Here is a 17,261-nt window from a genome sequence, read left to right as displayed (position 1 = left end):
CCCTTTGCATGTGTTTCCAGTCCTATCAACAATTTTATGACATAGAAATTATTGTACTCATTTAACAGTTGAATAAACTCAGGCTCAGAAAGCTTAAGAAGCATGCTCAAAGTTACCCAGAAAGATAGTGGTTAAGCCAGATTGGAACCCATGTCCGAAAGGGCATTCACTCTTCTAAGTATCCCCAGCGCCTAATATAGTGCTGGGAAGGCTGGGCGGAGTGGCTCATGTCTGTAATCCCAGGACTTCGGGAGGCCGAGGCAGGTGGATCACCTGTGGTCAGGAGTTCAAGACCAGCCCGACCAACATGGTGAAACCCCATCTCTACTAAAAATACAAAATTAGCCAGGCGTGGTGGCAGGCGCCTGTAATCCCAGCTACTTGAGAAGCTGAGGCTGCAGAATTGCTTGAACTCAGGAGACAAAGGTTGCAGTGAGCCGAGATCGAGCCATTGCACTCCAGCCTGGGCAACAAAAGCAAAACTCTGTCTCAAAAAAAAAAAAAAAAAAAAAAGATATATATATATATGGTGCTGGGTAAATAGTACAGGCTCAATAAACATTCCCTAAAGGAACGACTGACTGAAGAGCAAAGGCTTGGCAAATAATTCGGGATGGCTGTGAAGATAAACAAAATAATAATGCTATGATTATCTTTTATTGAGCACTTACTTTGTGCCAGGCACTATGTTAAAGGCTTTACATGGGCTATGTGCGGTGGCTCACATCTGTAATTCTAGCACTTTGGGAGGCCGAGGCAGGCAGATTGCCTGAGCTCAGGAGTTCAAGACCAGCCTGGCCAACACATTGAAACCCTGTCTCTACTAAAATACAAAAAAATTAGCTGGGCGTGGTGGCAGGCGCCTGTAGTCCCAGCTACTCGGGAGGCTGAGGCAGGAGAATTGCTTGAACCTGGGAGGTAGAGGTTGCAGCGAGCTGAGATCACGCCACTGCATTCCAGCCCGGGCGACAGAGTGAGACTATGTCTCAAAAACAACAACAACAAGGCTTTACATGTATTATATACACAACATACATAAAAGATTTAACACACAGGATGGCATATAGTAAAGACTTCAGTGTTACTAATATTATTGCATATCACTACAATGGTAGCTATCATCATTACAGTAAAATAGTTTTAATATTATGATCTTTTCCAGCCATACCCTTAGTGCTTCTCTCAGTCTTACTGCACAGGTCAGACTGAGGGTGAGCCCTTGCAGCAGAGAATCAGCTCCAAATCTGGTTCTTCCTTCCATTTCTTTTTCACATAGGCACAATTGCACCATGATGTGTTAGTTAACCTCTAAATTACACAAGGAGCCCCAGTGTGCTTCTCTGTGTTGGGGAGGAAGGGGGTTGCGCTCTTGTGCTCCCATCTGGTTTGCATAACGTACTTTTCTCTTTCAGAGTTAATTGAGAAAGAAGCCATGTGGTCTGTGGCAGCAGCCGGAGGAAGGCATGGTGACTCAACAGGGCTCTGCATGGAAGAGTACAAGGTGGTTCTGGGAAGCAGCAAAGATCGGCCACCCCAAGGCTCTGAGGGAGCCGCATGCAGGCTCTAAGCAGAATCAGGCCAACCCCTTGCCTGGAGGAAGTAGGGGAAGAGAGCTGCCAGTGGCAAGACCTGCTCAGCCTGTGTGAGTGGCTGTGGAGACACTGGGAAGAAGTTCTGGGGAACTGGACCATGTGGTACTATCCTAGCACTCAAAAAGTTCCTTGTGACCTGAGCTAGCATATTTTACAGTGGGGAAGTAACAGGTACTGCCCATGAGGATAAGTAACATCTTGAGCCCCAAACCTTGCAATTAAACTTTCAGATAGTAACTGGAATTCTTCATGAAGCCCATGACACAGGCAAGTATTATGCATATTTTTAGAAATAAAGTACTTTATTATAACTACAGATCTCCACTCTAGTGGTCCTATCATAGAATTCATTATCTATCTATCTATCTATCTATCTATCTATCTATCTATCTATCTATTTTGAGATGGAGTCTCACTTTGTTGCCCAGGCTGGAGTGCGATGGCATGATCTCAGCTCACTGCACCCTCTGCCTTCTGGGTTCAAGCGATTTTCCTGCCTCAGCCTCCCAAGTAGCTGGGGTTACAGGCATGTGCCACCACGCCTGGCTAATTTTTGTATTTTTAGTAGAGATGGGGTTTCGCCATGTTGGCCAGGCTGGTCTTGAACTCCTGACCTCAGGTGATCCACCCACCTCGGCCTCCCAAAGTGCTGGATTACAGTCATGAGCTACCGCACCCAGCCACATTATCAATATATTTTGAAACAGGACTCATACAAATATAATATGAAGTCACTGTTACCTCTTATGACTTCAAAGTCTTTTACCAAAAATTCTCAAGAAGGGGATCTTAATCAATCTGCAAAGACTTACCATTAAAAAAAAAATTTATATTCTCTGAGGTAGAGTTGATGACCACCTGAGTAGACAGAAGTCAGAGACTGGTGTTTGAGTCCCATTTCACTAGGACTTAATTGTGAGATCTTGGGAAAGTTCCTTTGTTTGTAAAACATGGGGAAAAATTCTTAGCCTGTATCATAAGAACTTTTTAAAAATTCACATGAGATAATGTATGGAAAGTGATAAAGCACCATATGAAATTATTGCATTTTACCTACTAAAGAAACTGAGACACAGAGTGATATGGTTTGGCTCTGTGTCCCCACACAAATCTCATGTTGAATTGCAATCCAAATTGTAATCCCCACATGTCAAGGTAGGGTCCTGGTGGGAGGTGATTGGATCATGAGGGCAGTTCCCCCTGCTGTTCTCGTGATAGTGAGTTCTCATGAGATCGGCTTGTTTGATAAGTATCTGGCACTTACCCCTTTCTCTTCTTCTTGCCTGCTGCCATGTAAGATGCGCCCTGCTTCCCCTTTTCCTTCCAAGATGATTGTAAGTTCCCTGAGGCCTCTCCAGCCACGCAGAACTGTGAGTCAATTAAATGTCTTTTGTTTATAAATTACCAGTTTATAAAGATACCAGTCTCAACGGTATCTTTATAGCAATGTGAAAATGGACAAATACACAGAGTGAACAAAAGATTTGCCCAAAGTCATAATTAGCAAATGGAGAGTCAAAGATGAAATAGAAATTCAAGTGACTGGACATGGTACACGGCAGAGTTGATTCAGATAAACAATTTGCTTTGTTGAAGTCAGCATGCATGTGACTCTAAAAAGCATTAGTCCAGTGAGGTAAAAAGGAGCATTTTACTGATTGTATAGAGAGACCTCACAGTATCGACGGATGGAACACAAAGAGTTGCTGGGTTTCACCCAAATTGGCCAGAAAACTGGGGAATTCTCAGGGACAGGGTGGCTTGTCCCTCTGTGTCCCCCTTGTCTTTGCTTCTCAGCCAGCTCCAGCCTCTCCCACATTCTGTCTATCTTCCTCGGCTCCTTCATCCTGTGTGAGGCACAACATGGCTGCTCTTTCTGGATCTAGACAAGGAAGACCACTGAGCTCCAGTACTCACAATCAACTGGCAATACACACTAAACTTCTTCTTCATGAACTAGCCTGGCTCCTCTGAGAGAACCTGGACCATACAAGTCATTTCTGAGCAAATAATTTACTCCACCTGGGTCAGGCATGTTCGACGCTGGTCTAAGCAGTGATGGGCTTCCCCACCACCACCTATCCCTAGAAGTCACATTACCTCATGTTATCTTGTACAGCTGTACCTTTCAGAGAGCTGTGGGTGGCAAGGGTGCTATACTGCCAGGCTGGGTGTTATCACATAAAGAGAGGAACTATGTATACAGAGAGCATGCTTTGGATGATTTCATGATATATTTCAGTTATGAGATTTAAGATCCAAATTTCCTGGTCAAAAAAATCAACTCAGTTTAATTAATATTGTGTTGGGCTCTTAAGATACATACATATGTCCACAAGTTGTGTCCACAAATAACTGTAATATAAGATAGTCTATGAAAGTTTCTTAGAAATTGTCTTATCAAATTACATGAAAGCATAAAAAAAGAATTAAGCCCTCCCAGGGGAGTCAGAAAGCTTTTACTAAGTGCAATTTGAGACTTGTCTTGAAGCTTTCATTTAATTTTTATAGAGAGGTGGAAGATGGGGAAGACACACACAAAGCAGCGGGGAAAGCATGAACAAAATATGGAGAAGTGAAATTACATGTACACTCTGAAAGTGTGAAGAGTATAGTGTGCTGAAGAGCAGCATGCAGGAGGGTGAAAAGGAAACACGTTAATTGACTCATCACAACTATACACTGGAAATTTTCAGGTGACACCTCATTTAATCTTTCTTTTTTTTTTTTTGAGATGGAGTTTCACTCTTAATGCCCAAGCTGGAGTACAGTGGTGCAATCTCGGCTCACTGCAACCTCCGCCTCCCAGGTTCAAGTGATTCTCCTGCCTCAGTCTCCTGAGTAGCTGGGACTACAGGTGCCCACCACCACACTCGGCTAATTTTTTGTATTTTTAGTAGAGATGGGGTTTTACCATGTTGACCAGACTGGTCTCGAACTCCTGACCTCAGGTGATCTCCCTCCTTGGCCTCCCAAAGTGCTGGGATTACAGGCATGAGCCACCGTGCCTGGCTGCTTCTTCATCTTTTTTTTTTTTTTTTTTTTTTTGAGACCAAGTCTCACTCTGTCACCCAGGCTGGAATGCAGTGGTGCCATCTTGGCTCACTGCAACCTCCAACTACCACCTCCTGGGTTCAAGCGATTCTCCTGTCGCAGCCTCCCGAGTAGCTGGGATTACAAGCTCGTGCCACCACACCCGGGTAACTTAGGTATTTTTAGTTGACATCGGGTTTCACCATGTTGGCCAAGCTGGTCTCAAACTCCTGAGCTCAAGTGATCTGCCCACCTCTGCCTCCCAAAGAGCTGGGATTACAGGCGTGAACTACTATGCCCGGCCTCATTTAATCCTTTCAACAATCCTTGAGGTAGTGTCTATTGCCCCTATTTGATCAAGGTACATGAAAGCTGAAGCCACTTTTCTACTGTACCATGTGGGGGCTGAGCATGAGAACAGATGGAGGGAAGGTCTGCCCACCATCTAAGGAGTTCATACCAGATTCTAAAGGCACTGTGAGGTCACACAATATTTCTAAACAAGGAACAGCACAAACAGATCTGAATTTTAGAAAAATAATGCTGGTAGTAATGTAGGGATTAAACAGAATATTCTTTCTCTGTCATTCATTCATTTAATTTTAAAAAATACTGAAAACTTACTGTGGGTCAAGATCGTGTTACAAGGCACTGCAGGAAAAAATGTTACATATGCCAGATGTGGCCCCTAATCTCATGATGCTTATTATACTAACTTATATATGTCTTCCTCAACATATATATTCTATAAAACAAATGATGCTCCACTTATGATGGGATTACATCCCAATAAACCCATTGTAAATGGAAAATAGTCTAAGTCAAAAATGCATTTACTACCCTAATAAGCCCATCATAAAGTTGAAAAATTGTAAGTCAAACCATCATAAGTTGGGGTCTATTTGTATACACACATACACACATATACAAATACATATATATATAGAGAGAGTAAACCTCTAAATTTTAATTATCTTTTACCTCACAAAAATAGTATATTTTTGTTTTAAAAAGTAATTTATATATTCTGGAAATATCCCAAACATATCCCTTATCAGATATACGATTTGCAGATATTTCCTCCCATTATGTAGGTTGCCTTTTTACCCTATTGATAGTGTCTTTCGGCGCACAAAAGTTTTTAGTTTTCATGGGGTCCACTGTTGGTTTTTTCTTTTGTTACCTTTGTCTTTGGTATCACATCAAACAAATATGCCAAATCCAATGTCATATTTTCTCCTGCATTTTCTTCTAAGAGTAGGTCTTACCTTTAGATGTTTGATCCATTTTGAGTTAATTTGTATATATGGTGTAAGGTAAGAATCCAACTTCATTCTTTTGCATATGGATACGCAGTTTTCCCAGCACCATTTGTTACAAAGATTGTCCTTTTCCCATTGAATGGTCTTGGCATCCTTCTTGAAAATCAATTGACCATATACGTGAGGGTTTATTTCTGGGCTCTCTATTCTATTCCATTGGTCTATATGTCCTTACACTAGTACCATATTGTTTTGACTACTGTAGATTTGTAGTAAGTCTTGAAATCAGAAAGTGTGAACCCCTCCAACTTTGTTCTACATCAGTTGTTTTGGCTATTCAGGGGCCCTTGAGATTTCATATAAATTTTAGGATGGGTTTTTCTATTTCTGCAAAAAAAAAAAAAAAATTGGGATTTTCATAGGGATTGCATTGAATCTGCAGACTGGCTAGTATTTACACAGCACTTGGAATGCACTAAATGCCACTGAAGTGTGTACTTTAAAATGGTTAATTGTGTGTTACGTGAATTTCAGCTCAATTAAAAAGAAAAGATTGGGTGATTATACCTTAAAAGCAGGTATGGGGACAGCATGAGGCAACTAGAAGGGAAAGGAGGTTGTAGTTAGAGGGAGGAAGGTTGGAGTTTAAGCCCTCTAATACAGAATAGTTGGGGGCAGGTGAAGGTCCCTGGAGTTGAGCAGATAAAAGTGCAGGAAGGGTAGGGTGCTTTAAAGGTAATCCACAAAGACAGTGACCTCTAAAGTAGATTCGAGACTGCAGTTTCAGAAGCATGCACACCAAGCTGTGCATGGTGGTCATCACTGGAGTAGGGTGCAGATAGATAAGATTATAGAGGGATTTTATTATAGTACTTTTTTTTTTCAAGGATACAGTTTCACTCTGTTGTCCAGGCTGAAGTGCAGTGGCTATTTACAGGTGTGATCATAACTCACTACAGCCTCAAACTGGGTTCAAGCAATCCTCCCCCCTCAGCCTCTTTCATAGCTGGGACTGCAGGCATATGCCATCATGCACGGCTAATTTTTTTAGTATTTATTTTTTGTAGATATGAGGTCTTGCTATGTTGTCTAGGCTGGTCTCAAACTCCTAGCCTCAAGAATCTCCTGCCTCAGCGCCCCCGTGCACTGGGATTACAGGTGTAAGCCATCCGGCATGGCCTATTATAGTATATTTTTAAGGAGAAAGAATAATAAAAAAATATTGTTTTAAAGCTGTAATTTAAGATCTTTAATCTAGGAGAGAAAGATTATAAACCAGGTGCCTTTAAAAAAAAATCATCGTAGGAGTGTCAGGAAGGTGTTAGATGATACAGGCATGGACGGATGGGGGGCGGGCATGCCAGCTGGCTTAATCTCTTATTTATTTTCAGAGCAATGGTGTGGCAGTAGCACTGTGAAGCTGGGAGAAGGCCAACCCTGCTCCCAACCCCGCAGTATATGAGGACTGGTAAAGTAAACACCCCTCAATTCAAGACAGCAGCAGGGGAAGCTATGTTCTTGTAAGATAGCCAAGTTTCTGTTAAGGCAAGGAGTGGGAGACAGGCTGGGGATGTAGGATGGTTTGCTCTCCATAAAATGGGGGTTCCGGAGAGTACAGCAGAAAGGTATGAGGAGGAATGAAGCAGTGAGGGAATGAGTTTGGGGAGGCACAAGGGGGTCTGGGGACCAGTGTACAGGATAAGATGGATGAGTGGGGACACTTACATTTTAGGTACTTGTATAGAAAGAGGATAGGGAAGTTTAATGGGGAATAGCAGCCCCTAAGGGTCTAGAAAGATCTGTGATATCAACTTTAGCAATAGTGAAGCCTCTTGGGATCTGAGCAGGATGTTGGATTTAGCTGGGATGCTATGGATGGCAGAATTTGGGTAAACAATAAAATAACAATCCAAAGACAATACAAAGTCTCAGAGGCAGACACTAGCATGGATAACTCAAAGGCCCAAGAGCAAGCCAGATAGACTGAAGCAGGAGGTTTGTGTTGGGGATTAGAAAGCTGGCTCCCAGGGGTGGTGCTGGCTTTTGGAGAGCTAAGCCAAGAGAGGAGTGGGACATAATTTATAAGAAACAGGGGCTCATTATGGTTTTTGGAGGCATCGATGAAAATAGCATTTAAAGAAGATTAGTATGAGAAGTATCCACACAAAGTGGATTGAGCCAGGAAAAACTGGACACTGTCGGTTTTGCAACTATCCACACATGATATGGTAGAAGCTTGAACTAGGGAGAAGAAGAAAAAGATAATTTCAAGAAAAAAACATACAGAACTCATTTTATACATGAGAAGGGAGAAAAAAAGAGGGTGTTAAAATTTTCAAAAGTTTGAGCCTGACTGATTTGACAGTTAATCAAGAACATGGGCAGGCGAAAAAAAAAGAAACAAACAAAAAAAACATGGGCAGGGAGCCTGAAAGAAGAGGATGGGTGTAGGGGGAAGGAGGGGACAATGATGAACTTAATTTGGGACCTAGATTCATTAGACTCTTATAGCTAAATGACACTTTGCATCTGGCCATGTGGAACAACTACATTTTATAGATGAGGAAATCTTGAGTTTGAGAGACAGGAATTTTGGCTCTGCTATTTGCTAGATATACAAACTTGACAATTTACTGACCTCTGGGTCTCAGGCTGTTGTCATATCATGGCTTGAGTGAGGGGAGGATCTGCTTCCAAGCTCATTCACAAGGCTTGCAGTTCTTGCTGGCTGCTGGCTGGAAACATCAGTTCCTTGCCATGCAGGCCCTTCCAGAGAGTACTCAGAACATGGCAGCTGGCTTCCTTCAGAGAGAGAGAGAGAGACAGAGAGAAGATGCTCAAGAAAAAGCCCTAGTTGTTTTATAACCTAATCCCAAAAGTGACATCCCATCACCTTTGCCAAATTTTTTTCATTAGAAACAAGTCAGTAAATCCAGCCCATATTCAAGGAGAAGAGATTACACACCAAAAGGTGGGATCATTGGGGACCATGTTAGAGGCTGCCTGCCACAGTATCTAACAGTTATATTCTTAGATATCTTAGTCTATTTTTTGTTGCTTATAACAGAATATCTGAAATTGGGTTGGTTCGTTATTTATTTATTTAGAGATAGGGCCTTGCTCTGTCACCCAGGCTGGAGTGCAGTGGCACAATAACAGCTCACTGCAGCCTCAAACTCCTGGGCTCAAGTAATCCTCTGCCTCAGTCTCCTGAGTAGCTGGGACCACAGGTGCACACCACCACATCCAAGCTACTTTAACATTTTTAAAAATTAAAAAATAATTTAATTTTTGTTTTGTAGAGACAGAGCCTCGCTATGTTGACTAGGCTGGTTTCTAACTCCTCCTGGCCTCAAGCAATCCTCCTGCCTTAGCCTCCCAAAGTGTTGGGATTATAGGAGTGACCCACCACCCCTGGCCTGAAACTGGATAATTTTTAAGAAATGAAATTTAGTTCTCACAGTTTTGGAGGCTGGGAAGTCTATGGTTGAGGGGCCGAATCTGGTGAGAGCCTTCTTGCTGCTGGTGGGGACTCTGCAGTGTCCTGAGGTGGTGCAGGGCATCACATGGTGAAGGGGGTGAGTGTGCTCACATGCTAGCTAGGTCTGTTTTCCTCTTGTTATAAAACCATTAGTTTATCTCCCATGATAACCTATTAATCCATGAAGCCATTAATCCATTAATCAATGAATTTATTAATCCTCTTAAAGTCCCTACCTCTCAATACTGCCACATGGAAGGTTAAGTTTCAGCATGAGTTTTGAAGGGGACATTCAAACTATAGCAATACCCGTGTCTTCAATTTTGTAATTGGTTCACACATGCTGGGCAATTCAATAAATATTGAATCCATTGAGCTAGGACAGATAGAATTTGGGCATCAAGGAAGGCAAAAATAACTTTACCTACAGGAAAAATTCATTAAAATTTCCATAGAGGAAAATTAGGCTTATACTGATTTTTAAAGAATAAACAGGAGGTTATCAGGAGACAAGACGGGAAAGTTTAAGGTTATCCAGTGATTTTAATTTGGATGGGAGTTCTTTTGTACTGATTTTAAGGCTGAGTGAAAATATCACAGACATGAAGAAAATATTTTATAATTTGAAAAATCTCCAATCTTATTAAAATGTAAAATATTGAGCAACTCATAGGATTTTATCATTTGATTTCAAATATATCTTTAGAAATCCTAATAATCTAACTCAGTCTACCAGATCTTTTTTTTTTTTTTTCTTTGAAAGAAGGTCTCACTGTCACCCAGGCTGGAGGGCAGCAGTGCAATCACAACTCACTGCAGTCTCAACCTCCCGGGCTTGATTGATCCTCCTACTTCAGCCTCCCGAGTAGCTGGGACTACAGGTGTGCCAACATGCCCAGCTACTTTTTTATTTTTTGTGGAGATGGAGGTCTCACTATGTCATCCAAGCTGGTCTTGAATTCCTGGGCTTAAGCAAGCAAACCTCGGCCTCCCAAAAAGCTGGGATTACAGGCATGAGCCATGATGTAAGGCAGTCTGCCAGATCTTGACAGCTATTTTACTAAATTAGCACTCCTAAGTTTCACTTGTTTTCTAAAAGTATTTTTATGAGCACAATGACCAACTAAAAACTTGTATGTAAAAGTTCAGAAATTTCTTTAACAGTACAATTTAGAATGCATCTAGGAAAAACACAAAGGCTATATTCTCCCATTTTCATGGCCATTATGATAAAGCTGAAATTCTAGTTGTATTTTTTATTGTTGATTTGATTAATTATATGAGCTTTGAAGGCCCCCATATTTGCCCCCACATTCTAGTACCATCCTGCTTTCCTCACATTTTGATTTGGTATTCTGGGTGCTTGGGATGAAGAAGAATATGGATGAACTTCAAATAAGCAGGTTTGGCAGTTTCCCGAAATGGCAAAAATGACAGAACATGAAGTAGGTTTCCCAAGGGCTTCTCTCCTAATAGTAAGGCCATCATTGTAGAACATGTTGTCCCATATTCTCCCCTGCGATTCTGGTCTGCTCACTGAGGCTGTCAGATCATGCAGGCTTTGCCCCATCTAACGAGGCTCCCCAAGATCTAAGCAACCAGAGGGCAGGAGCAAGCAGCAGTGGAGGCCCCAAGTAATGCCATCTGGAAGAATACCGATTTTGCTTTACTGATCATTGTTCTCTAATAATTAAAAGGTTTAGTTCATGGTTTTATGGCACTATGAGCAGTAGGATGTTGGATCCAAGTGCTCAACAGTCCTCTAGCTCTGCTACCAGTGGGTTTGGTGCCTGGGAAGCAGGAGGCATGCTGCAACCAACTTGCTCGCACTAAATCATCTCCCACTCAAGGGTGGCTGCTGGCAGCTGGAAATTTGATTTAGGAACCAATATATTGTTAAGCACCATTGTTTTTGTGTACAAAGAACAATTCTGAGACTGTTTTTTTAAGCATTCTTGATGTTATACTATTATAGTGTCTCCCATTTTCTATTCATTCACTTTCTTTGAATAGCATTCTTGTCTTAGTAACTAGGAACAAAAATAAATATAAAACCTCCCATTTTACCACAGTTCATTTCCACTTCCCTGACTAAAAACTTAAAATTTATAAATTTCTTTCAAATTAGGCACAGGCTTTTTAAAAATTTTTTATTTTATTTATTTATTTATTTATTTATTTATTTATTTATTTATTTTTGAGACAGGGTCTCACTATGTCTCCCAGGCTGGAGTGCAGTGGCATGATTATAGCTCATTGCAGCCTTGATCTCCTGGGCTCAAGTGATCCTCCCATCTCAGCCTCCCAAGTAGCTGGGACCACAGGCGTACTGCACCACGCCCAGCTAATTTTTGTATTTTTGGTAGAGACAGGGTTTCGTCATATTGCCCAGGCTGGTCTTGAACTCCTGAGCTCAAGCTATCCATCTGCCAAAGTGCTAAGATTACAGGCATGAGCCATCGTGCCCAGTCGACATGGGCATTTTTTTCTTTTTTCTTTTTTTTTTTTTTTGAGATGGAGTCTTACTCTGTCACTCAGGATGGAGTGCAGTGGCAGGATCTCGGCTCACTGCAACCTCTGCCTCCCAGGTTCAAGTGACTCTCCTGCCTCAGCCTCCCGAGTAGCTGGGACTACAGGCACACACTGCCATGCCCAGCTAATTTTTTTGTATTTTGTAGCGATGAGGTTTCACCATGTTGGCCAGGCTGATCCCGAACTCCTGACCTCAGGTGATTTGCCTGCCTTGGCCTCCCAAAGTGCTGGGATTACAGGCGTGAGCCACCACACCTGGAAATTTTTGTATTTTTTAAGTAGAGACAGGGTTTCACCATGTTGGCCAGGCTGGTCTTGAACTCCTGGCCTCAAATGATCTGCACGCCTTGGCCTCCCAAAGTGCTGGGATTACAGGTGTGAGCCACTGTGCCCAGCCATAGGCATTTTTTTCCTATTGTACGTTGCTGATTTCTCTTGGGAGGAGAAATCAATAATATGGCCAACACTGATTAAAAAGTATCCTAATTTTGCCAGGTGTGGTGGCTCACACCTGTAATCCCAGCACTTTGGGAGGCCGAGGCGGGTGGATCACGAGGTCAGGAGTTCGAGACCAGCCTGGCCAAGATGGTGAAACCCTGTCTCTACTAAAAATATAAAAATTAGCTGGGCATAGTGGCACACACCTGTAGTCCCAGCTACTTGGGAGGCTGAGGCAGGAGAATCGCTTGAACCCAGGAGGCGGAGGTTGTGGTGAGCCGAGATCGTGCCACTGCACTCCAGCCTGGACGACAAGAGCAAAACTCCGTCTTTAAAAATAAATAAATAAATAAATAAAAAGTACCCTAATTTTAGTATGGGTAAGCAAAGAATTATAAAGAATTACAATTATATATAATTATATATATTTCTTTATAATTACAAAGATTATAAAGAAATACAACTTCTTTATGTTAATATGCAATCATCACATTTAAAGTTAAAGCTAATTTCATTTTGAAAAATGTAATATGTAATGAACACTGGGGCTATGGAAGTAAAGTGTCTGAGGAGTTCCTCTGGTCCAACATCCAATGCAGATATTCCCTCTTTATCTCTGAACAAATCCAGTGATATAATAGCTTTCTGCTCCATGAGACATCCCATTCCATTGTCAGTTACCCCATGGTTAGGAAGTCACTAGAAGTCTGTGCACAAGGCACTGTATTGAGTGTTCTGTGAGAATAAAAAAAAAAAAAAACAAAAAAAACACCAAAGTTTTTGCCCTAAAGAAACTTAATATCTTGTTCACAGAGTTCAGACAATAATACAACAACATCAGACAAGAAATTCAAAGGGCATTAGAAAGGCACAAACCAAACCTCATGGAAACTCAGAGGGAGAAACAAGATAGCCTGTCTGGCTGAGGGAACCACTGATCCTCATGTACTGACGCTAATTTATTTCATTTACCTGTCAGAGCTTGACACATTATTCAGTGAAAGTTATCCAAAGAGGTAGTATAGCTAAAGAGTTTGGCTTTAGGTATTAGATTAGACATGTTTGGATATAAATGTGGACCCTCTCTGTCTAGCCAGGTGACCTTGAACAAATTACATAACTTCACTGTACTTCTGTTTTCTCATTTGTAAAATGGGCATAGTAAGACCTATCTACCTGAGAAGCTTACTGAAGGATTTAATAACAAAATAAAGTGAATGAGTATAGTGTCTGCTACTTGGTGTTTAAAGATGGTGGCTTTTGCTTCTACTTTTTTCCATTTCCCTTGTTATTTTTCACCAACTTTTCTCTAGAATTTTTATCATTACTAATAATACATTTTTTTCCTAAATCTCCTCACTTTTATGGCTATCCTCCTCCATACCATCTAGTTTTCATTCTCCTGTACAATGTGCTATCTAGAACTTTACAACAATACAACTTTTCCCCAAAACAGAAAAGCTACAGCCAGGATCTGACCAAACATAGTAAACCAAACTGCTACCTCCCTTCTGACCTATACTTTTACTATTGCAATCCAAATTGCACTCAGGTTTTTTTCTGTTTTAAGCAATTCTGTGCCTTCGTTGGTTCATGGCAGGCTTGTGGTTAACTAACATTTCTAGGTACTATGTAAACTGTGAATAATCAGGCAGGCCTCTCCTGTCTTGTACTTGTGCAACTGATTTTTTTAACCTAAATATCTTTTTGTTTCTGTCTCTTGTATAAGCCTGGACTTTTGGTTGCAAGTGACAGAAAGCTAGCCGGACCTACCTTAGATAAGAATGAAAATTTTCTTTTCTTTTTTTTTTTTTTTGAGACAGAGTCTCACTCTGTCACCCAGGCTGGCGCGATCTGGGTTCACTGCAAGCTCCGCCTCCCAGGTTCACGCCATTCTCCTGCCTCAGCCTCCTGAGTAGCTGGGACTACAGGTGCCCATCACCACACCTGGCTAATTTTTTGTATTTTTAGTACAGATGGGGTTTCACTGTGTTAGCCAGGATGGTCTCGATCTCCTGACCTTGTGATCCACCCGCCTCGGCCTCCCAAAGTGCTAGGATTACAGGCGTGAGCCACCGCACCCGGCCTAAATTTTCTTTATTTGTATAACTGAAGAGCAAGAAAAATGGGACAACTGGAATGCTGACCCACCCCTTATGATGACAAATGGTGGCTTCATCTTCTCACATAGGTTTCTCTTGGAACCCCAGTTACTGGCAGCTCTTGACTCATATTGTCATAACTTGAGACGGAAAAGAAATGATTCCCTCTTCAAGTCTTCCTTCCTGCAACCATTTATTAATAGAAAAATCCCAGGGAAAGAATGGTCTGAATCAAACATGTGCCAATCATTATTGAGCTGCACCAACTCCCAAGATTGGGCAAGAAGTTGTAAGCCCTTGTACCAATTACTTAGCCAGGGAGGCCCAGGTTATGATGACAGCTCACAACAGAACTCAGGGAATAGAAAGGGAAAAGTACTTCCAAAAGAACAGAAAATACATTTTCTGAAAGAAATGGAGATGGTTTACAGTTAAGTCACTTAGCCAAGTAGAGCTAGGACTGACTGAAGTCTTTTAACTGCTATTATCATAGGTGACTGGATAATCTTTTTTTTTTTTGAGACAAGATCTCACCTTGTCAACCAGGCCAGAGTGCAATGGCACGATCTCAGCTCACTGCAACCTCCACCTCCTGGGTTCAAGCAATTCTCATGCCTCAGCCTCCCAAGTAACTGGGATTACAGGTGCACACCACAACGCCCAGCTAATTTTTTTTGTATTTTTTTGGTAAAGACGGAGTTTCACCATATTGGCCAGGCTGGTCTTGAACTCCTGACCTCAAGTGATCTGCCCGTCTTGGCCTCCCACAGTGCTGGGATTATAGGCGTGAGCCACCAAGCTTCGCCTGATAATCTTTTTGAGTCAGATACAAAAAGATTATTTTTGTGAAAGAAAGTTGTTTATGTTTCTTCTCCCTACTTTGATAAAGAACTAATATCTTATTGTCTTTATTGCATGGACTTTTCTCCTTCCAGTTACAATCAGAGAAGGCAAATTTATATCGATAAAAAGGTTAAGAAAACTTGCAAAATATCAAATTAAATGACACAGTAATCTTAAAAGTCTCATTCAAGAAAATGTAGCCTGCAGTTACCGTTATTAACATTTAGGAAGAAGAGGTTACAGAGCGGAGAGAGTGAGGAGGCTGCGTCTGGCTCCCGCTCTCACAGCCATTGCAGTACATTGAGCTCCATAGAGACAGCGCCGGGGCAAGTGAGAGCCGGACGGGCACTGGGCGACTCTGTGCCTCGCTGAGGAAAAATAACTAAACATGGGCAAAGGAGATCCTAAGAAGCCGAGAGGCAAAATGTCATCATATGCATTTTTTGTGCAAACTTGTCGGGAGGAGCATAAGAAGAAGCACCCAGATGCTTCAGTCAACTTCTCAGAGTTTTCTAAGAAGTGCTCAGAGAGGTGGAAGACCATGTCTGCTAAAGAGAAAGGAAAATTTGAAGATATGGCAAAGGCGGACAAGGCCCATTATGAAAGAGAAATGAAAACCTATATCCCTCCCAAAGGGGAGGCAAAAAAGAAGTTCAAGGATCCCAATGCACCCAAGAGGCCTCCTTCGGCCTTCTTCCTCTTCTGCTCTGAGTATCGCCCAAAAATCAAAGGAGAACATCCTGGCCTGTCCATTGGTGATATTGCGAAGAAACTGGGAGAGATGTGGAATAACACTGCTGCAGATGACAAGCAGCCTTATGAAAAGAAGGCTGCGAAGCTGAAGGAAAAATACGAAAAGGATATTGCTGCATATCGAGCTAAAGGAAAGCCTGATGCAGCAAAAAAGGGAGTTGTCAAGGCTGAAAAAAACAAGAAAAAGAAGGAAGAGGAGGACGATGAGGAAGATGAAGAGGATGAGGAGGAGGAGGAAGATGAAGAAGATGAAGATGAAGAAGATGATGATGATGAATAAGTTGGTTCTAGCGCAGTTTTTTTTTTCTTGTCTATAAAGCATTTAACCCCCCTGTACACAACTCACTCCTTTTAAAGAAAAAAATTGAAATGTAAGGCTGTGTAAGACTTGTTTTTAAACTGTACAGTGTCTTTTTTTGTATAGTTAACACACTACCGAATGTGTCTTTAGATAGCCCTGTCCTGGTGGTATTTTCAATAGCCACTAACCTTGCCTGGTACAGTATGGGGGTTGTAAATTGGCATGGAAATTTAAAGCAGGTTCTTGTTGGTGCACAGCACAAATTAGTTATATATGGGGATGGTAGTTTTTTCATCTTCAGTTGTCTCTGATGCAGCTTATACGAAATAATTGTTGTTCTGTTAACTGAATACCACTCTGTAATTGCAAAAAAAAAAAAGTTGCAGCTGTTTTGTTGACATTCTGAATGCTTCTAAGTAAATACAATTTTTTTTATTAGTAAAAAAAAAAAAAAAAAAAACATTTAGGAAGAAGAATAAGCTCATGTGATAGCATCCAGGCTACATTATGAAAGAACATAGAGTAAACCGCAATTCAAACCCAACAAGACTCAATCTCAGAGCTCCCATTTTCTAAGCCCTTAACCAAAAATGTTAGGCTAGCTGCCAGGTCGCTATTTTGAGATAGAGAGATACAAACCTATCTTACAATATATTATGCAATAAACAATATATTTGTCATCGGAAAATGCCTGGTAGCAAAGTGAAAATGAAATTAATTTTACAAGGATTTACTAACTTCCAAAGCAAGCTCATGGATCTGTCCATTGTTTATTCTAATAATCTGTGGTGTTATTATATACATTGGTTTTTATCCACAGTTCCTGGCTCATAACTCCTACAGCCCTTGTTACAGTCTTTTGTTATAATGTGAGGTGTGTTAAGCCTCAGGAGCAAGCCTCTGACCTTCTCCTGCCCTCCTTTC

At 41.5% G+C, this 17,261-nt stretch overlaps 3 protein-coding genes across 3 annotated transcripts in view; 2 read left to right on the top strand and 1 right to left on the bottom strand.

The window, feature by feature from the left end:
- The window catches only part of LOC129398635 (uncharacterized), a 53,082-nt gene extending 46,810 nt beyond the window's left edge, over positions 1-6,272 (top strand). Inside the window, exon 4 of the mRNA XM_055116815.2 lies at positions 1,413-6,272. Within this exon, the coding sequence (XP_054972790.1) occupies positions 1,413-1,567 (155 nt within the window). The 3' untranslated portion in view covers positions 1,568-6,272. The remainder of the gene's footprint in view (positions 1-1,412) is intronic.
- ATP6V1C1 (ATPase H+ transporting V1 subunit C1) overlaps positions 1-17,261 on the bottom strand; it is a 203,947-nt gene that overhangs the window by 178,524 nt on the left and 8,162 nt on the right. Inside the window, exon 2 of the mRNA XM_034966453.2 lies at positions 8,526-8,689. The gene's annotated coding sequence lies outside the window, so the exon portion shown is untranslated. The remainder of the gene's footprint in view (positions 1-8,525; positions 8,690-17,261) is intronic.
- Positions 13,239-16,772, top strand: LOC117981477 (high mobility group protein B1-like). The gene has a single exon (XM_034966455.3). The coding sequence runs from the start codon at positions 15,672-15,674 to the stop codon at positions 16,314-16,316; it is 645 nt and encodes a 214-aa protein (XP_034822346.2). The 5' UTR covers positions 13,239-15,671; the 3' UTR covers positions 16,317-16,772.

Source organism: Pan paniscus, chromosome 7, assembly GCF_029289425.2.
Source record: "Pan paniscus chromosome 7, NHGRI_mPanPan1-v2.0_pri, whole genome shotgun sequence".
NCBI classification, from domain to species: domain Eukaryota; kingdom Metazoa; phylum Chordata; class Mammalia; order Primates; family Hominidae; genus Pan; species Pan paniscus.
Note: the sequence above shows the minus strand (reverse complement) of the source record. Positions and strands in the feature narration are given on the sequence as shown.